General features: G+C 47.0%; 1 protein-coding gene across 2 annotated transcripts in view; it reads left to right on the top strand.

Moving 5' to 3' along the window:
- The first annotated feature begins 2930 nt into the window (after positions 1-2930).
- Positions 2931-21439, top strand: part of TRIM14 (tripartite motif containing 14) — a 30506-nt gene continuing 11997 nt past the window's right edge. The window contains exons 1-5 of one of the 2 annotated variants that reach the window (XM_019649526.1): positions 2931-3264; positions 6434-6529; positions 16724-16957; positions 20824-20986; positions 21086-21433. In XM_019649526.1, the coding sequence (XP_019505071.1) occupies positions 3049-3264; positions 6434-6529; positions 16724-16957; positions 20824-20986; positions 21086-21132 (756 nt within the window). In that variant the 5' untranslated portion in view covers positions 2931-3048 and the 3' untranslated portion in view covers positions 21133-21433. Of the gene's footprint in view, positions 3265-6433; positions 6530-16723; positions 16958-20823; positions 20987-21085; positions 21434-21439 lie in introns of those variants that run through there. The other variant, XM_019649525.1, reaches the window with a different exon arrangement.

Here is a 21439-nt window from a genome sequence, read left to right on the forward strand (position 1 = left end):
TGGTTCCTGCCCTCTGAAGAGTTTTCAGTTACGGTTTGAGGGAAGGAGAGGGCCATGATAGGGGATGTGCAGGCTGCTCTGGGAGGAGAAGCAAGGAAGGCTTCCTGGAGGAGGTGATATTTAGGCAGAAATGAAGGCTAGATAGGAGTAAGCAGGGAAAAGGGCTTTTGAGGAAAATGTGTTCCAAGCAGAGAAAAATGCCTGTTCTCTGAACTAGAAACAAGCAAAGGGTGGAGCATAGACAGGCCAGGGATTAAATGTATTAAGAACCAAGAGCCTTGTAGGTGGGAGCTGAGACTTTTCCCCCACAGCTGTTTTGAGGTATGATTGACAAATAAAAATCATGTATTTAGGTTGTATGTGATTTTGTAAGGTGCACATTGTGATTAGTTAACATTATGCATACATTGTGAAATGATTACCACAATCAATACACCTATCACCTCACAGTTACCATTTGTGTGTGTGTGGTAAGAACACCTGAGATCTACTCTTAGCAAATTTTGAGTATATAATACAGTATTCTTTTTTTTTTAAAGATTTTATTGGGGAATTGGGGAAGGGGAACAGTGTTGGGGACTTGGGGAAGGGGAACAGCCAAGTTGTTGTCCTTCAATCTTAGTTGTGGAGGACGCAGCTAGCTCAGCTCCAAGTCTAGTCGCCATCCGGCTGCCCGTCGGCAACTCATGGTCACTCAGCTCAAGGTGCTACGTTCAATCTTAGTTGCAGGTGGGTATAGCCCACCATCCCATGTCGGAGTTGAATCGGCAACCTTGTTGCTAAGAGCACATGCTCTAACCACTTAGCCATCCGGCCGCCAGTGGGCAGCTCAGGGCAGCTTAGCTCAAGGTACGGTGTTCAACCTTGTTGTTAGCAACATGTGCTCTCACCAGCTGAGCCATTCTGCCACCTGTTGGCAGCTCAGCGACAGCTCAGCTCGGGCGCAGCTCACTGGCCCATGTGGGAATCGAACCGGCAACCCTGTTGCTCAGAGCTTGCACTCTTAACCGAGCCACTTCACCGGCCCCTATAATATGGTATTCTTAACTATAGTCAACATGCTGCATATTAAATCCCCAGAACTTATACATCTTATAACTGAGTTGGTACCCTTTTCCCCCATCCCTCATCCCCTGGCAACCATGTTTCTACTCTCTTGCTATACGTTGGATTTTTTTTCCCCTTGGATTCCACATATAAGTGATACCATACAGTTTTTTCTCTGTCTGGCTTATTTTACTTGGCATAATGCCCTGCACGCTCATCCATGTTGCAAATGGCAGGATTTCCATTCTTTTTTTAATTAATTTATTTTTTAAAGATTTTATTGGGGAATTGGAGAAGGGGAACAGACAAGTTGCTGTTCTTTTGCTCTTCAGTCTAGTTGTGGAGGACGTCGCTTCACTGGCCCATGTTGGTATTATCATTGCTCTCTTCCCAGGAGAGGCAGATCGGTCACTGGCCATTGGACGGCGGCTCACAGCGGCTCTTGGCAACTCACACTGGCTGCCGGCCACTCACAGTGGCAGCCCACTGCAACAGGGGCTGCAGCCTACACCGTCGCCAGCAACTCATGACTTCCCAACTCCATGTTGAGCTGTTGTTCACCATCTTAGCTGTAGAGGGCCCAGCGTCACTGGCCCTAATGTGGGATCCGAACCAGGGCACTGTTGCTCAGAGCCGGCATCCCAAGCCAACTCCTAACCAACGTGTCACTCGGCTGGCCCAGGATTTCCATTCTTAGGCCGGAGTAACATTTCACTGTATATACATATTCCACATCTTCTTTATCCTTTCATCCATCAAAGAACACTTAGGTTGTTTCTATATCTTGGCTGTTATGAACACTGCTCTAATGAACATGGGAGCACACATATCTCTTCTAGATAACTGACTCCATTGTCATCCTGGATGAACACCCCGAAGTGAGATTGCTGGATGATATGATAGTTCTATTCTTCTTTTTCTTTTTTTTTTCTTTTTTCTTTTTTTTGAGAAACCTCCATACTTTTTTCCATAATGGCTGTACCAATTTACATGCAGTTGATGCTGACACCTTAGCCTGGGGGCAATTGGAGTTTCTTACAATTATGGGAATGCTTATTTCTCCTGAGGAAAAGGGCAAGAGAGAATCAAGAGAAAGTGGGAAGTGTAGGTAATGCACACCATCTGGGAAGGGCACAACCAATTCTAGTCCCAGCCGTAAGGTTACATTTTTCTGAGCATGACAGGGCTAGTGTCCCTAAGCAGGAGAAGCCTACTTCCTTCCAGTTAGCCCATTAGGAGTGTAAAAATTAATAAAAGGAACCCTCATTTACAATGGACTCGGGAGGCCAGAAGGGGGAGCCCCAGGCACTATCACTCTAAATCAATTACAGACCCTAACAGGAAGAATTGTCAACCAGGGACAACCGGAAGAGATGCACCTTCCAAATGGTAGTAACCTTACTACTCCAGCAAAAGGAAGGAATATTTCCTTCTTGCCCAGCAATTCAGCCAATGAGAAACTCACCCCCCTTGAACTCGCACTTTCTTCCAATGGTCTTTCCTTCAAAACGGCCCCTCCCAACTCCCTCCCTTTTCTCTATAAAGTAACATTCCTCTCCTTTGCTTGTAGGACTTGCAGGTATGGTTTTTGCTGTCTCTTGCTTGTCCCTAATTACAATTCCTCTGCTATTCCCAAATAAATTCATTTTGCTAGTAAAATAACTGGCTGTTTAAGGTCTGCAGGAGCGAGCCCCCACTTGTGCTGTGGCCACCTCTAGGCCAGACACAAAGCTGGCTAGACCACGCCTGCTAAAAACTGCAGGGACGGGTCGGGCAAGAGAGCAATCCACTAGTCAGGAGGGTGATGATGCAGGCACTGCCCCCCGACCTTGGCTTGCTGCCATTGAAGAGCATCCCGGAAACAGGGCGGGCCTGAGCCGCTCCGCCCCGCTGCCCTGGTTTCGATTCCCCACTAGCGCTCCTTCCTGCACCGCAGCCCTGGTTTCGATTCCCCACTAGCGCTCCTTCCTGCACCGCAGCCGCCTGAAACTGTGGAGGTGAATGGCGAGCGCAGCGGCGATCAGCCGAACACCTGGGGGGCCCGGTCCCGCCGAGTCAGAGGTAGCCTGTGGCTGGCGCTGCCCTGAGCACGGCGACCGCGTGGCCGAGCTCTTCTGTCGCCGCTGTCGGCGCTGCGTGTGCGCGCTTTGCCCGTTGCTGGGCTCGCATAGGGACCACCCAGTGGGCCTGGCGTTGGATGAAGCGGCACGCGTGCAGGTGTGGACGCGGGGCGCGCGGGGGGCCGGGGGTTGGGGAAGAGCCCGGGAGCAACGGGAGAGGAGGAACGTGCCCTGGGTCCAACAGCCAGCTGCCGTTAGACCTGGAAACTCCCAAGGCAGCCCGGCGATCATCCACACGGCCGACCTGTAGTTCAGAATGTGCACCTGAGGGCCAAGGCAGGGCAGAGGCGAGCCAAGGCCAACAGTTAACCTTCAGAAGAGGTGGGTTTCGCGAGTGACAACTTGGGAGGCCCGGCTGTACCCAGATACCCTTGAGCTCACCCACTATGGCAGGTCCACCACACTGCCCTTGGGCTGGGGAAAAAAAATCTGCCTTTTAACGAATATTAAAATCCCTCCCTATTAGAAAACTGCCATGTAGCCTGGCAAGCCACACAAACATCTCTGGATGTTTTCTCTCCTGGAGTTCACAGGGAGAGGCTGTGGACTGCCTGATTGCGCTGAGAGCAGCCTCAGCTGTCACCTCAACCGACCCCTCTCCGCCCTTCCCCCTTCCACACACTCCTATTCCACACACAGAGCAACCAGCCTGATGGGAGCTAGGGTCGCCACTGTATCGACAGGTAAAATAAGGTTCTGGAGGCAGAAGCAGGCCTTGAACATGGAACTCCACCAGACGGATTGCCCCCCACAGGACCCAGTCTATCCTGGAAGCCCTCACCCTTCCTTGATCTCAATAGTGGTGGAGGCTCTGGACTCTTGTGCCGGCCTTGTGGCGGACTTGTTCTGTGGCTCCGGTCAAATCCGTCTCTCTGGGCTAGGCAAGGCCTCCTGTCTTTGACAGACGTAGATTCTACCACTAACACCTCCAAGAAGTCTTCTATGATTAAGCCAGCCCCACAGAGAATGACCTTTCCCTTGCACGGCGTGACTTAACACCATCACATTGTGAGATCCTTGGAGCTCCTAGGTGAGAATGGGCCCCATGAGGGCCAGTCCAGCGGGCGGAGTCCTGGGTTCAAGGCTTGCCTGTGCCATTCAGGTCCTCCTCTTCTTCTCTATAAAATGACTGTAATAATAATAGCTCCTCAAAAGGCTGTTTTCCAGAGTTCATAAGGGTGCTATCCGAAGATATGGCTTGTGGGTCTTATAGGTAAGCCCACCCACCTACCTATGGGTGCCCATTTTGTATCCACACACCCACCCACTCACCTATTTCTTTATTGCTTATCTGTCATCCATCTGTTCATTCATTCGTTCATCAAACATCCATTCAGCACGTACCTTGTGCCATGAGTCTAGGAATAGATCAATTTTTTTTCTGACCTGGAGGAGTTCTCTGGCTGATGGGGTGAGAACAGTGACAATACAGTGTGATAGGTATTGTAACTGGGACACCTGAGGCAGTGGTCAGTGGGCGCCAGATAGAAGACAATGTGAACCAAGGACCAGAAGCCCACAAAGACTTCCTGGAGGGGGTGCCATTGGAACTGGCCTTGCAAGATGAGTAGACCACTTTCACCAAGTACCAAGATAGGAGAAATACCCTGCGACTGGAGGCCACAGGCACCAGGAGGCTGGGTTATTCTTGCTGATGGATAGGGATTGGACTTGAAGGCTTAGAAATCACAGTGGGGGTAAGGATATGCTCCTGGAAGTTGAGGCTATGGCTTATACTTGGGTTACTATTATGTCCCCACCCCCACGCCCCACCTAGAATAAAACTGCACGTAGTAGCAAATGCTTGTTGGATATTAAAATAATAATAGCTTCATCTATTAGCATTTACTGTCTGCCAACCACTATACCATGCTCTTGGTGTACTTCATTCTCCACAGCAACCCTATGGGGTTATCCCCATATTTACAGCTGAAGAAATGAGATTTAGAGAGGTGAGGTCACTTGCCCAGGTCACATGGGACTCAGGCCAGGAGGTCTCATCTGACTCTGGGGCTTATACTCATTACTTGCTGAGTGGCTCCACCTCTCCACTTGAAGTTGGCAGCCCCTGGTAATTCTATTTGATTCAGCACACGCTTCTAGGTCACCCCCTGGCCCCTATGGGGGAGCCAGGAATGGAGCAGGCCTGCTCTCAGGAAGTTCCCAGTCAGCCCAGCAGCTGAGCTTAAGGCCAGCTGAAAGAAGACGAAGGTGGGGGGAAGATCCCATTGGCGGGAGAGAGGGTCACAGAGCAGGCCTTTGAAAAAATGGCAATTGCAAAAAGCAGAGGTAGGAAAGGGAGCCATGTCAGGTGGCAGGGAGGGTGGAGCATGAACCCCGCAGAACTCTCACACATGCAGGTCTTCTGAACCCCAGTCCAGGCCAAAGGGCCACAGACCTCCCTGGGATACACGTTCCACAAGGGCAGCTCCTAGAACAAGGCCCAGTTCATAATAGGTGTTCAGTTAATATTCACTCTAAGTGAATGCTCTTTCCCTGCCCCCAAGCTGCTTGCCTTAAGGTCCTATTTGAGGGACTGGAAAAGCAGGCCACAAGCAGGATTTTCCTAGAAAAAGCAGGGGACATCAAGGTTTGAAAAATCCCTGATGTTGGGCCAGCCGAGTGGCGCGATGGTTAAGAACTCGCTTGGGACGCCAGAGGGCCCCAGTTCGGATCCCACATATGAGGGCCAGTGACACTGCCCTCCACAGCTAAGATGCTGAACAACAGTTCAACCTGGAGCTGGGCTGTCGTGAGTCACCGGCAACGGCATAGACTTTAGCCCCTGTGGCAGTGAGTTGCCATGGGCTACTGTGTGTAGTCAGCAGCCAGCGTGAGCGGCCAGCAGCCGCAGTGAGCGGCCGTCCAGAAGCCGGCGACTGATCTGCCTCGCCCGGGAAGAGCGCAATGATGGTTCCAACTTGGGCCAGTGAAGCAACGTCCTCCACAACTAGACTGAAGAACAAAACGACAGCAACTTGTCTGTTCCCCTTCCCCCAATTCCCCAGCGCTGTTCCCATCCCCCCAATTCCCCAATAAAAATCTTTAAAAAAAAAAATCCCTGATGTGGGCCTCTGAGGAATAGAGGGGCCCTCATTCCAGCTCATCTTTCAACTTGCCACTTGACTTTGGGCAAGTCGCCCCACCCAAGTCTCAGATACCTCAGCTAAAACACAATACAGAAGTGAGAGGAGATGACCCCTGGGGAGCCTTGTTATCTTGAAAGTGACAGTATTAAGACTTTTCCCTTAATTCCTCACATACAGAAACTCACCCAACAATGTTTAAAGCAGCTGGAAATCAAGAAGCAGCAGGAAGTTGGCAACAGAAGGCAGATAGAAGATGCGGCTGAGAAGCTCAAGGCAAGTGGACGTTTCTTCCTTATTCTAGTTGAGATGTCCACATTTCCCCTTGGACACAAGGTTCTCCCAAATATGGAGCCAAGGAAAAATAAAAAGCAACCTCAAGCAGATCAGGTTTGATGGGACCTGGGGCTGCTACAGTTTAGGGGGTGCTTCTTGAGCCAAAGAACACAAAGTTAGATGCGAGACCATGAAGGGGCTGTGCTAGCGAGGGTCCTGTGGCTACTGTTTCATTAGCTTTATGGTGAGTCCATCTCTGCCCAGCGCCCTAACCTTGGCACGGACACCTCACAAAATGGAGGAATGGCCTTTTCTCCCACCATCGCCAAGGCCATTTTCTTGAAGGGACTAGCCCTCCATCCCCTGCACACCTTAAACAAAGCAAAACACAGCTTAAGGAACATGAACGTAGCTCTTTAGGCTTCAGTGCTATGGTGAAAGGAAATAAGGTATAAATATATTCCATAAGTGTTTGCTTTCTGTAGGCTTCTCCTTTCATCACAATGTTTATTTACATGGATTCTTTTGTGGGTTTTAATGGGAAATCAGGGCTGACGATATCATGAGCTGCCATTTTGACTGTGAAAAAGTTGTTTCGTCTCTGGGGGCTTTTTATGTGAACTTGGCCAGTCCCTGCCCCTTACAGCCTCAGCACCCCCTCCTCAAAGAGAGGGCTGGAGTGGGATTTCCTCCCAGGGCCTGTCCCACTGAGAGCTCTGTGAACCCTTGACTGACTACCACAAGTCAGGCAAAGAGACTCGCTCTGACCGTGGGAGTAGCTAGCACCCAGATCTTCCTGAGGCCAGGCCCACAGTGGAGTGGAGATGCCAAAGCCCACGCCAAGCCACGGAATCGGCCTCCTGTTTGCCCAATATCCACTATCTGTAAGGTGACTACAGGCCCCAGTTTGCTGGGGACAGCTGTGGTTTACACCTGTGGCCAAGGCTTAATTATTAATAGTGTCCCCCCATGTCTTCAAGAGTAGTATTCCAGTCCCAGGCAGATAAGTCAGCTGAAAGGTTTGAGAACTGAAAGTTGGCAATCCCAAAGGCATGGGGGAGGTGCTTTGGACTATTTAGCCAGAAGAACCAGGGGCAGGGCACAGGTTCACTGTCTGCAAATCTCTGAGCAGATATAGTGTGAGGACCCACAAAGGCAACAGTTAGGAGCCATGTGGGGAGGCTAAGGGGTCAGGTTTCAGGTTAATCTAAGGTATGGCTTGCTTTCTTTTCATTTTCTCCTCAACTTTCAAACTTTTATTTTGAAATAATTACAAATTCATAGGTTGTTGCCAAGATACAATAGTATAGAGAAGTTTTGTATACTTTTCACCTAGTTTACCCCAAGGGTTACATCTTACCTAACTATGGTACAATTTCAAAACCAGAAAATTGACAGGGTGTGTATAAGCTCTCTGTCAAGTTATCACATGTGTAGGTTCAAGTAACCGCCACTGCAGTCAAACTATAGAACTATTCCATTATGACCGAAAATTTCCTCATGCTACACATTTATAGGTACCCCCACCCCTGCCCCCAACAATCCCTAACTCCTGGCAGTCACTAATTCTCTATAATTACAACATTTGACAATTCATAAAAATGGAATCATACATTACGTGACTTTTTAAGACTTTTGTCTCTCAAAGTAATGCCCTTGAGATCCATCCAAGTTGTTGCACGTGTCAGTAGTTCATTTCTTTGTATTGACGAATAATATTCCAGCAATCTGGTAGCTTGGACATACCACATTTTTTTTAAACCATTCACCATTTTAGGATATTTGAGTTGTTTCCGGTTTGGGGCTATTAACAAAGCTGCTTTGTACAATTATATACAGGTCCTTGTGTGGACATAAATTTTCATTTCTCTGGGATAAATGCCGAGGGCTAGTGCTGGGTTGTATGGTACTTAACATGTTGAGTTTTTTAAGAAACTGCCAAGCTCTTTTCCAGAGTAGCTGTCCCATTTTACATTTGCACCAAATGTATGAGAGATCCAGTTTCTCTGCATTCTTGCCACATTTAGTATTTTCACAAGTCTGTATTTTTGCCATTTTGATAAGTGTGTAGTGATATCTCATTGGGGTCTCCATTTGCATTTCCCCAGTGGCTAGGGATGTTGACATCTTTTTTATGTGCTCATTTGCCATCTGTATATCCTCTTTGCTGAAAGATCTCTTCATATCTTTTACCATTTCCAGATTCGATTGTTGGTTTCGTTACTGTTGGGCTTTGAGAGTGGTCTGTATATACTAGATAGGTGTCCTTTGTCAATTTGTGGTTTGCAAATACTTTGTCCCATTCTCTGTAGCTTGCCTTTCATTGTCTTAACAGTCTCTTGCAGACGAAAAGTTTAATTTTGATTAAGTCCAATTTGTCAATTTTTTTTTCCTTTAAAGATTGTACCTTTGGTGTCATGTCTAAGAACTCTTTGCCCGGCACTAAGTCCCAAAGTTTTCCTCATTTTTTTTCCCTAAAAGTTTTATAATTTTACATTTAAGTCCATGATTCATTTTGAGTTAATTTTTGCACAAGATATGAGATTTAGCTTGGGGTTCTTTTTTTCCTTATGGATTTCCAACGCCATTACTCTCCACACCATTTGTTAAAAGACTATGCTTTCTTCATTGAATTGCTTTTGTCAAAAATCAATTGGCTGTACTTGTGTGGGGCTATTTCTGGGCTCCCTGTTCTGTTCCATTGATCTATGAGTCTGACCCTCTACCAGTACTAAATACTACACCGCCTTGATTACTATAGCTGAGAATAAGTTTTGAAATACAGATGCCTCCCACTTTAGTCTTCCTTTTCAAAATTATTTTAGCTATTGTTTGTCCCCTGTCTTGCATTTAAATTTTAGAATAATCTTGTCATAGATACAAAAAGTAGACTTTGTTGGGATTTTGATAGAAATTTCATAGACTTAAGCCTATATATCAAATTGGAGAGAATTGACAGGACATCTTTCCTAGGCTCTCTTCCAATCCGTGAACACGGTGTGTCTCTTTATTTACTTCGATCTTTGTTTTCTCTCATCAGCATTTATCTGCATACAAATCCCGAACATGTTTTATTAAACTTACATCTAAGTGGCCCTCAGAAAGTATTAAGAAAAATATTATTAATGGTCGGCATTTTAAAGCTGAGGGGTATTTGCATAAAAAGTTAGATGTAGGAAGTAGGAAGATGTGGCCACCATAGGCCTACGTTCCCACCTGGGAGCTGTCAGCGCTGAGCAATGGACACTGTCAGGAGAAGAGCTTGTGATCCCCAGAAGTCACAACCTCTGCCTGCCCACTCTCCTCATGTTACCAGCCTGGCTCCCATGGGAATGTATATTTTAATTCCTGACCAAGAAGTAAATTTTTTTAAATTCAGCCATAATTTTGCCACTTCAGTACAATCATTAGTCACATTCTGAGATTTTTTTTTCTGTACACGTATATGCTTTTCTATAGCTTGAGATGTATATAGAATTCTAGTATCAAATCCCCAGTCTGGAGGTGAGGCACAGTGGTTTGTTTCCTTGTGTGACTTGTCATTTGTGTCATCATCTTGCCTGTAGATATTTTCCATGGTGTCTCTTATGCCCTGGGTTGTGAAAGTGCCCCTTCAGAGCACTGTGGCATGAGCACCTACGGGGGACTCTTGTGTTTCAGTAGTTCCAAACCGGTTGTCATGTGAATTTTTTAGTTTTGAGGTTCTGTGAATTTTGACTCCAAGCCTGTTGTTTGGTTAGTTTATTTTGTTAGTGACTCTCTTTTCGCCCATGACAGCAAAAAGATGGATGGATCCTTGCCCTATCCCCAGGTGAGTGGGTAGAGTTTTTCTGGTGCCTAGTTCATGGATGGAGCAGCTCTGTATGACTCTGGCTTGATGCAGGTGGCGCGCTTCCCACTCTCAGCTGAAATGGGGTCAGATGACCCAAGTGCCTCCTGGATAAGCAGGCCCCAGGGAGGTGTGCTCTCTCACACACCTCTACCTCCACCCCTCCGGGGCTCACTCAGCTCAGCTCCTGCCCATGGCTCTGACACCAAGTTCCCTCTTGGTTTTAGGCACCTGAAGGTTTCCTTGGTTGTTGTTTGGTTGGTTGTGGGGTTGGTTTTGTTTTTGTTTTTTTGAGCTTGGTCACATAATTTCGAAATGTACTCATTTTATTTTTATGTATTTGAAGTAGGAAGGTGGGATTTTCCATGTCAGCTCTTTCTCCTATATGTCATTTTTTTTTTTAAGCTGAGCCATCCTGCCACTTGTTGGCAGCTCAGCGGCTGCTCATCTCGGGCCAGGAATCGAACTGCTGTTGCTCATGAGCTCAAACTCTTGAGCGAGCTCTTAACCAATTGAGCCACTCGGCTGGCCCTATATGTCATTTTATATGTGGGGTTTTTGTTGTTTGTTTGTTTAAGATCATAACATATCCCTGTGTCACTGAAAGTTCTTTATCAATGTTTGTATTGGTAGTTATATATGCCATGATATGGATCTCCCATGATTCATTAAGCCATTTTCCTAATGTTGAACATTTAGATCATTCCTAATTTTTCATTAATATAAAATAGCACCTACAGTGAACATTTTTGGCACCTTGATTTATTTCCTTCGGACATTTTCCCAGAAGTGATGCATCTGGCTCAAGAGATACGAATATCTGTAAGGATTAGCGTGCATTCTGCCAAACTGTGGCAGGCGTAGTTTGTGGCTGTGAGGTCTGGAGCAGCCGTGCTTGCTTACATACCTGCTGTTCCATACTTGTTTACACAGAGACAGTACTAGGGAAAAGGCCGTTCACCTGAAATTTAATCCATAAAACAGCTTTGCAAATAAAACCGATGAAGTTCATACGTGGTCTGAAGTCTGCTGTTCAAAAGTCAATGACCAAGCCTAACCAACCACTCCTTTCCAGAGACGATAAAAAAGGACTTGGTTATTAATCTCCAGCCAACGCCTGTTAAATGATTTCCTTTGACATCTGTGTTAATAGGCTGTTTGCTTCCCCATCATGGCTCCTCAGGGGGCCCATACATACATGTGTAGGGAAAAGTCAACACTTGCCTGCTACCCTAACTTTTACTGTGCATAGGCTGTCAGAGCTAAAAGGCCCTTGGTGATGGGGGTGCCCAGGAAGAGGGAATAACTTATCATTGATCACATAGCAAAGTAGAGGTGGACCTGGGGCATGGCTGTATCCCTCAAGGCCCACCCAGAAAGACAGAAGCCACTTGGAGGGTTTCAGACAGGGAATGGTGACATGGCATGGAAGAGGCAGAGACGCCAACCAGGGTGGCACCAGCAAGAAACACCTTCACCCCTTGGTGGCAGGGACAAAGGGAGGGGGTGATATTAGCAGAGTGCAGGGTCCAGGGCCACCTAGGCAGGAGCTGGAACCAGAGCAGGCCTATCCTGTGGGAGCAGGAGGGTGAAAGGGACTCACGCATGCAGCCATTCGTGGAGACAATGGTGGGAGGGTTACCGTGGCTGTTCCCTTCCCCTCACCCTCTGGCCTTCCTTTAGTTTCTCCTCCCATTGACCAAACCCAGCCTGAAGGAGGATTCTGGCCTGCAGGAAATCTGGCCTACAGGAGTCAGCCCTTTTGCCCTACAGAACAGAGCTGGGGAAGGACAGGAAACAGACCTGAGGCATGTAGACCTAGACTGGCACCCTGGGGAGTGTATAAACATCCTAGGTTCCTGGCTCTGTGCCTTTCCTGTGACCCACCAGAGCTGAAAGGACTGAACCACAGCATGGGGCCGGGGACCAGTGGGATCAGCCTTTGGTAAACTGAGGCTGAGAGGATAAGGACTCAGCCAGGCCTTGCTGTTGGCCCTGATGATGCCACTTCTCCACCACCCTGCTGGGTGTGGCCATTGCTCTGCCTCCTCCTGCAGGCCACTGCCACATATCAGTGTGCACGGGCATCATAGCTAATTTGGCCTGGGTAGGGTTGGAGAACGCCTGAGAGGTGTTCCCACATGGGAGGCCCCTGAGAGGCGCCCACAGCAGGATTGTCCAAAGTCATACAGAGTTTTCAGCAAAACAACTCTTTCCAGTCTCCTCGCAAGCTCCTCACCCTCTTATGGGACCAGACAGGCCTCCAGGGGCCTGGGCAGAGATGGATTCACACAGCAACCAGCACTCGATGTGCAAAATCCCTCAGCCTCCCATCCCCTGGACTTCATCACTGCTCAAGTTCTTTCTCTCCCACAGTCCTTAGACCTCCCTCAGCTAGACTCTGTCAGGCCCTTACCCAGCCCCATTCAGCCTGGGATCCAGTTTCACTTTGAACCAACACAGCCTAAACCAGGCAACGCACTTCCTTGTTTCATTGCCAGAATTCTCTCTGTCTTCTTCTTTTTAATTTTTTTCTTATTTTTTAACCGTATTGCATAATTAGCCACATATGCTTATACCTTAAGTTTTCTTGTGGGTGTTTTCAAACAATTATAAAAATGTGTAGTGCCATTAAGCGTATTTTGTATATTCTTCTTTAGAGAGAGGCTCTGTAGAAACTGCTTGGAACATAGCTTGGTTGAGAGGAGATATGGATAGTTGCTCTCTTGGTTTCTATAGAAAGATCCTCCGTTTTCATATGTTACCTCCAAAATGTGTTTATAAATCAAGGGTTTGGAACACATGTTCTTTCCTTCATTTAGTCATTCAACAAAGGTATATGTGTGCCCAGGTTCATGGACCCATAGAAACCACGTTGTTAATGTAGACTAATTCCCAGGCTAGCCCAAAGCCAATGGCATGTGGGTATAGCTGGCCTTTGCATGCAGCATAATTTATACAATAAACATATATACTTCCCACATTGAACATTTTATCCAACTTTTCTCTATCACCAACAATGCTGTAGTGAGCATCTTGGTATACAAATCTTGGTGCACACATGAAAACATTTTCTAAGATCAATTCCTACAAGAGAAACTGCTGCCTCAAAGGATTTATGCATTTAAAATTTTGTTACTGTCATGTCACCCTCTAACAATGCAGTACCAATTGACACTAGCACCACAGTGTATGGAAGTGCCCATGCCACACATACTTACAGACTCAGATGTCACCCATCTGCTACAAGTCTTCAGTCTGATGGCCAGAAAATCTTTTTATTTCTTTTTTTTTTTTTGAACTTTTATTGGGGAACAGTGTGTTTTTTCCAGGACCCATCAGCTCCAAGTCAAGTAGCTGTTTTCAATCCAATTGTGGAGGGCGCAGCTCAGTGGCCCATGTGGATATTGAATCGGCAACCCTGGTGCTATGAGCATTACGCTCTAACCAACTGAGCTAACCAGCCGCCCCCAGAAAATATTTTCTGATTACACTGCTCACTTCCTTGATTGGGAGGCTGAGATTCACACCGCCTATGGCACTTGCATATCTTTGGCTTATTTTTAAATTGAATGATTTCTTTTTTTATTCTGTGTTACGGATAGTTAGCTTGTGTAGTTTTTACCCATTGTGCAGCTTTATTTACAGCACCCACCCTCTTAGGAAAAGTTTCCCTCTTTATGTGGTCAAACCTGCCATGGTTCCCTGTTTGCTACCTGAGTTTTGGGTTTCTCTTACAGAGATCTTCTCCTCCCAAATTAAAAAAAAATTAAATTGTGTTTTATTCTAACAGTTTTTTGGTGTTTTTTCCATGTAGTCCTTTAATCAGTTTGGAGTTTCTTTTTTTGTTTACCTTTTATTGTGGAAAACCTCAAGCATATTTAGAAACAAATTCCAAACATATTTCATCTGTAAAAGTTTCAGTATCTTATCTCTACAAAAGAAGCACTCATTTAAAAAAAATACATAACCATAGTATCATCATCACACCTATGAAAATTAAAAACAGTTCTTTAATATCATCAGATATCCAAGCAGTGTTCATGTTTCCGGTTGTCTTATAAACATCACATTTTATTTGTTTATTTTAATTAGAATTGAAATACAGTTTTCAAAATGCACTTGCTTGACGTGTTTCTTAAGTTAATGGTTCACATGTTTTTCTGTCCTCTATATGTCCTCTAAATTGGGTCTTTTATTTAGATCTAGAGGCTCGATCAGATTCAGGCTTATATTTGTTGGCAAGGCTACTCTATAGGTACGGTACTGTCTCAATTTATTTGTATATGTGGTATAAGGACGTAACTTAAATTTTTTTCAAATACATGGTTAATTGTATGTTTTATAATACCAATACCATTTATTGACTAGTTCACTCTTTTCTCCCAATAATTTGAAATGCCACCATTATCATACATATATACAGAGGGTGCCAAAAAAATGTATACACATTTTAAGAAGGGAAAACTGTATTAAAATTGTAATACTCAAATATATTGATAACAAAAGACACATAAGAAGTCACATTTGACTTCTGCACTTGAAAGAGGTGTTCAAAGTGGTTACCATCAGCATCCAGACACTTCTGATTACGGCGAACTACTGCTTGAGCAATGTTGACCAAAGTGTCCACTTGTATACATTTTTGGCACCCTGGTATATTCTTTTCTAAGCTCTGTTCTTGATCTTTTTGTCTATGCCTAAGCCTAGGTTTAAAATCCTGTAGCATTACACTTTGTTTTGATATCTAATAAGGCAGCTCGTCCTTCATTGATCTTTTTAAAGAGATTTTTGGCTTTTTTTGTGATTATTCACCCCTATAATAATTTAATATTTGTTTTTTGGGGGTTTTTTTAACATTTTATTGAGGAATTGGGGGAGGGGAACAGACAAGTTGCTGTCCTTTCGTTCTTCAGTCTAGTGGTGGAGGACGTCACTTCACTGGCCCATGTTGGTATTATCATTGCGTTCTTCCCGGGTGAGGCAGATAGGTCGCCGGCCTCTGGACGGCCGCTCACGGCTGCTCTTGGTAGCTCACACCGGTTGCCAGACACTCACAGTAGCTTACGGCAGCACACTGCAGCAGGGGCTGCAGCCTACGCTGTCGCCAGCGACTCACGGCAGCCCAGCTCCAGGTTGAGCTGTTGTTCACCATCTTAGCTGTAGAGGCCACAGCGTCACTGGCCCTCATATGGGATCCGAACCAGGGCCCTGCTGCTCAGAGCTGGCATCCCAAGCCAGCTCTTAACCAACGCACCACTCGGCCGGCCCAATATTTGTTTAATCTGCATGTTAAGAATTTTATTGGGATTGTATCCAATTTACAGACTAATTTGGAGACAAATAGCATCTTTATAGTAATAAATCTTCCCAGCCAGGGATATGGTTTTTTCTTCCACATATCCAAAATTTTTTTATGTCTTTCGGTATAATTTTATACTTTTCTTTATCTTTACAGTTTTTGTTAGGTTTATTTTCAGATATTTTACTATTTTTTTCCACTATTTTCAAAAGGATCTTTATTTCTCTATGCATTTCCCAATGGTTATGGCTGGTACTTAGGAAAGCTTCAGTTTTTATAAGTTGATCTTGTACCTGACTAGCCACCTTGCTTTTAGATGTGATAATAGATTTTTTTTTTTTTACAATTTTGTTGGGGAGTTAAGGGAGGGGAACAGCATTGGGGAATTGGGGAAGGAGAACAGACAAGTTGCTGTCCTTTTTGTTCTTCACTCTAGTTGTGGAGGACATCGCTTCACTGGTCCATGTGGTATTATCTTTGCGCTCTTCCCAAGTGAGGCAGTCGCTCACTGGCCTTTGGACAGCCCCTCACGGTGGGTCACAGCAGCTCACAAAAGCGCATGCCAGCTGCCGACCAGCCCTACTGCAGCCTATGCCGTCACCGGCGACTCACAGCAGCTCAGTTCCAGGTCAAGCTGTTGTTCACCATCTTAGCTGTAGAGGGTGCAGCTTCACTGGCCCCACACGTGGGATTCGAACCGGGGCCCTGCTACTCAGAGCTGGTGTCCCAGGCCAACTCTTTGTTTTTAGTGAAAAAGTAGTTTATTAGAAGAGACAGTACATTTCAAAGAAGTAGAAGCAGGCCCGAGCAGTAGAGAATGGCTCAAGGGCCCATTATTAGAAAAGAAATTACATTCCAAAGAGTTTGGAGCAGGCCGTGCGCAAAGGCGAGGCTCAAAAGGCTCAGAAAGGGAGGAAGGCGGTCCAAAAAAAAAAAAAAGGGCCCAGGCCAACTCTTAACCAAGGCACCACTCGGACGGCCCCGATAATAGATTTTTTCGTGTTGATTATTCTGGATTCCCTGGTTGGCACTCGGATAATCTGCAACCTTTTTTTCTTTTTAGGCTCATGCAGAGTCAAGTAAAATCTGGCTGGCGGGGAAATTCACTGAACTCAGATTACTACTTGATGAAGAGGAATCCATGGTCAAGAAATTCGTTGACAAAAGCACACAGCACACCCTCCAGGTGTACAGGGAGCAAATCCAGGCCTGTGGGGAGCAAATCGACCTCCTGAACAGCCTCTCCAACAGGGTCTGGAGTATCAGCCAGGAGCCCGATCCTGTGCAGCTGCTGCAGGTATGCTGGGGTTTTGCCCTCATAGCTGCCACTGGCCTCCTGCATTTCATCTTGGTTTCTGTGGCACTGAACACAGTGTTTACACACCGAGTAAATACACAGAGAATTGCCTTGTCAGTACATAGGCTGTCTTGCCCCCACACAAGTGGTCGGAAAAAAAAAACATTGTTAGGAAGATAATATACATCGTTGACGAATGAAATAACACTTACGGCCACCATTTTTGAGGGACTCTTGTGTTCCAAGCACTTGATGTATTTTATCTCTAATATTTACTAAAAATCTGCAAAGTAGATGTTCTTGACCATTTTACAAATGAGAAATTGAGGTTCAGGAAGGTGAAGTGACTTTTCTGAGGTCACACAGCTGGCAGGTGGCAGAGCTGGGATCAGAACCCAGGTCTGTCTGGCTCTACAGCCCTAGGCATCATTGCCCGGCCCTCTACCTACCGTGTTTCCCCGAAAATTAGACCAGGTCTTAAATGAATTTTTGCTCCAACAATCTACATTTATTCATGTACAAAAATCTACATTTATTCAAATAGTCATGTCTGGCTGATGATCTTAACTGGGCTTATGTTTGGGGAAGGGCTTATATTACGAGCATCCTGAAAAATCATGCTAGGGCTCATTTTCCGGTTAGGTCTTATTTTCGGGGAAATGCATTATGTAGTCTTCACTGAGACACCCCTCCCGGAAAGGCAGGTATCCTGTCAGCTACTGAGCAGAACTCAAGAGCTGAGTCACAGTTTGCCCATGATATTCCTTGGTCACTGGGTTCTGCTGTAGGCTAATAGCCCCCATGATGTTCATGCTACACTTAGTGAAAGCATGTGTTGAGGGTGGTGTTCCTGTCTTCACGGAACCACGGGAGAAATTCCTCTCTCCTGTCAGCACTCCTGTGCAGTCACCTGTGCAATTGGATTGCTTTCCACTCAGGCAACTTCCTGTTTCCTTCTTTGCCATGGCTTCTCGGAAGCTCAGAGCCAAATATGTTTCAAAGATTTCGGCTAAGACTTCGTGGCACACATTTTATGCTTCGTCTCACTCTGGCTTTCAGCTTACAGCCTTACTATGTTTTCCCTTTACTTCCTTTTTCTCTCTGTAAAGGAAAACCTTGCAGTATTAAATAGCCTTTCTCGGATACTTTAAAGCCTTGTAGGACAAGGCAGGTACAACTACATAAAGGTGACACTGAGTCTAACCACAGTTTAGCATAAGCTCTGGCTGGAAAATAAGACAAATAAATCAGTCAGTACGAAACCAGTCAAGCCTGTCCCTGGTTTAGATTTCCACTCTTGTGCCTTTATGTGGCCTTGGTCAACTCAACCTGTGTCTCATTGCTAACTAACAAAAAAAAACACCTAACAAATCTGGGCAAGGTGGTCTTCTAGGCACAATGGATACTGTATTTTGATGCACAGTGGTGTACATTTGTTTTTGTTTTTTAAATAATGGTAACTTTTATGGATAGCTAATACAAAGGGATGATCATTCTTCTATCAGATAGAGTTTCAAGGCTTTGTCATGTTTTTTCTTTATTTTCTGGTGCCAAAGCTACTGATTGTCATCATTCGTTCTATTTGCTCTTTCATTTATTCATCAAATATTCACTGAACAACCTGTTCTGTGCCAGGCCCCAGCTCATCAATGATAGCTCATGGATGGGGAGACATGCTCAGGAACAGTATTTGCTACCTCAAGTGAGCTAGCACAAGTGTGTCCAAGAAATGTCCAGCTCTGTATAGGGGATCAGGGAAGATTTCTAGGAGGAGGTGATAGTGGAGCTGGGTGTGGGAGGATGATGAGGGGCTCGCTGAGTATATAGAGGAACAAAGCGGAAGGGACATCCCAGGCAGAAAGGAGCCATGTGCAGGTGAGAGCTTGGCAGGCTGGAGAACCACCAGGGTTCAGCCCGGCTGGAGGCGGGGCAGGGGTATAAGGGAGAGGAGGGGAGTAGGGAGATGAAGCTGGATCAGGAGGCCAGGGTTAGTTCATGAAGGGCCTTATATACCTGGCCATGGAATTTAGACTTTGTCCTGTAAAGAGCTGGGGGCCAGGGAGTGTTTTGAACTGAGGAATGATATGCTCAGGTTAATGCTTTGGAAAGGTCACTTTGGTGATAGGTTGGATGGACTAGGCAGGCCAGGACTGGAGGCTAGAATGGAAGTTAGGAGGAGACCACAGTGTGCAGGAGAGAGATGATGGTGGGCTGGACCAGTGAAGAGGCAGTGAAGTGGGGGACAAGGAGGCAGGTTTGAGAGATGCAACCAGATTGGTGATTAAAAGCGGGAGAATACAAGATGATACCCGGTTTCTGGCTTGAGCAATGGGTGGCTAGGGGGTTGTTCACTGAGTCTTGCAAAGGCAAAAAGCAGATGTGCTTAGTTTCATTCATCCGTTTATTTTAACATAAATATTTATTGTGAAACTATATGTCAGGCCCTGTGCTCGCTGCTGGAGTTTGGGGTTACCAGGGAGTGGTGTTTGTGCTTCATCCCCCTCCTCAGTCCCACCCCACCCATCTGCCCTCTGGGCCACCCTCAGGCCACCCTCTGCCACCCTGGAGCTGCTCCCTGCCCCCACCCCAGCTAGTGCTCTGACTCCCTGGCCAGCTCCACTCCAGTCCTCTGATGTGATCTTGGTCCTGGTTCCCCACAAATTATCTTCTTTACCACCAACATGAGGATGGACTGTAGGCCAGGAGCTTGGGTACCATCCCATAGCCATCTCCCAAGGTCTAGCATCCTGCCTGACGGGCCGCCTCTGCCCGACAGCTGAGTGCCAGGCCAGCCTCCCTCCCTCCTGAGACATCCATCCACCAATCTTGTCTTGAGCAGTACTGCCCACTAGCCAGGGCCTGCTCATCTAAGACAATCCGCTGTCTTCTAACTCCTTGCCCAGGACAACTCTTCAGAATGTGCAGACAGGGCTGTTAGCTGCAAACAAGAGAATCCACTGTCACTGTTTTAGGGAAGAAATGAGTTTATGAAAGGGAATTAGGCAGCTTGCAGGATCTCCAGGAGGGCCAGAAAGTCAGGATGAAGACCAGGCAGCAGGAGGGAAGTGCAGGCCCTAGCACAGGTGTGCTCCAGTGTAGACCCCACTGCTTCTCTGCTGGGCCAGACATCACAGCTCACACAACTGACCCAGGGCACCAGCCCCAGGGCCTCCACCACCCACCACTGTCCCTGAGAGCTACACTCTGCGGTCACTACTTCATCCTCACTTCTACATGCAAGTCTTGAATTGGAGGTGCCTCGTGACATGCCTTCCCCACGAGTGCAAAGCGGGCTGGGAGAGTACGTTTTCTAGCTTCTACTTAGCAAAGCCACACTTAACACAGGAAGGGTATTTAAAAGGTGCTGTCCAGGCAGCAAACAGGACAAGTCCCCACTGTGGTGGCCACATCCCCTCAGGCAGCATTCCCGCTGAACTTTCAGGGGTTCCTTCCCCTGGGAAACTGGCCCCTCACTCTCTTTATCCCCCTATACCTCAGGCAGACCCCTGTCACATTGCCTGTAAAGCTTCAGGGACCCTTGCAAGGTGGTGAGCAGCTTAAAGGCCGGCAGTCAGCCCGCCTCTCCGTCTGCCATGAGTGCTAATGCCTGGAACAGAGAAGAAAGATGTCAGTGAACACGGAAAGCAGGAAGGGAGGAAGGAAGGACAGTGCCAGCCCAAAAGCCGGACCTCCATGTCTTCCGTCCCGGGGCCTGCTGTGCATTCTCCAGGGCTCCGCACCGGGGTGCACAGCCTGGGCCAGGACTGCAGGTGCCCGGACGGGCTGGGGTGGGGCTTGTGCTTACTGGCCTGGGTTTGTTCCTGGTGCCGAGGTGGAGCTTCCCTGACCCCCAGGTGCCCTTGTAGGAGTTCACAGCCACTGAGCAGGAGATGAAGCAGCAGATGACCTTGGGGGAGCTGTGCCACCCTGTGCCCCAATCCTTCGAGCCCATCAAGAGCTTCTTCAGGGGCCTCACGGAAGCCATGCAGAGAACGTTACAGAAGCCACTGGATGTCCGCTTGAAGGAAAGTAAGTCACCTTGCGACCAACTTTGTGACCCTTAACTCCTCTAGTGTCCTTTAGCCCAGAGACAACTGGGTAGATCACCACCATGAATTTTGCTCCTAGGTCTCGGCCCAACCCACCTTTCCGACTTCACCTCCTACCCATCCTGAGACTACGGCCTGCCTCTTGCAGCCACAGTGCTACGCTCCTGCCCCTCAGTCACTCCTGGGATTCTACCATACCTCCACTTTGCCTGCTTTGGGGTCCAGCTAAAATGGCCATCTCCCCCTCCCCTTCCTCTGCCTGGTCAAGTCCCACTATCCCTGTGGGGCCAGCAGAGCTGCGCTTATGTGGAAAGTCTTTCCATGCCACCCCAGACTCACTCCCTCTCCTGGCTGTCTCCCCTTCTGCCCTTCCCTCCAGGGTCTGCACCATCTCCTGTCTGGGGGTGTTTATAAGCTGGATTCATGGACCCTG

Source organism: Hipposideros armiger, unplaced genomic scaffold, assembly GCF_001890085.2.
Source record: "Hipposideros armiger isolate ML-2016 unplaced genomic scaffold, ASM189008v1 scaffold_133, whole genome shotgun sequence".
Classification (NCBI taxonomy): Eukaryota; Metazoa; Chordata; class Mammalia; order Chiroptera; family Hipposideridae; genus Hipposideros; species Hipposideros armiger.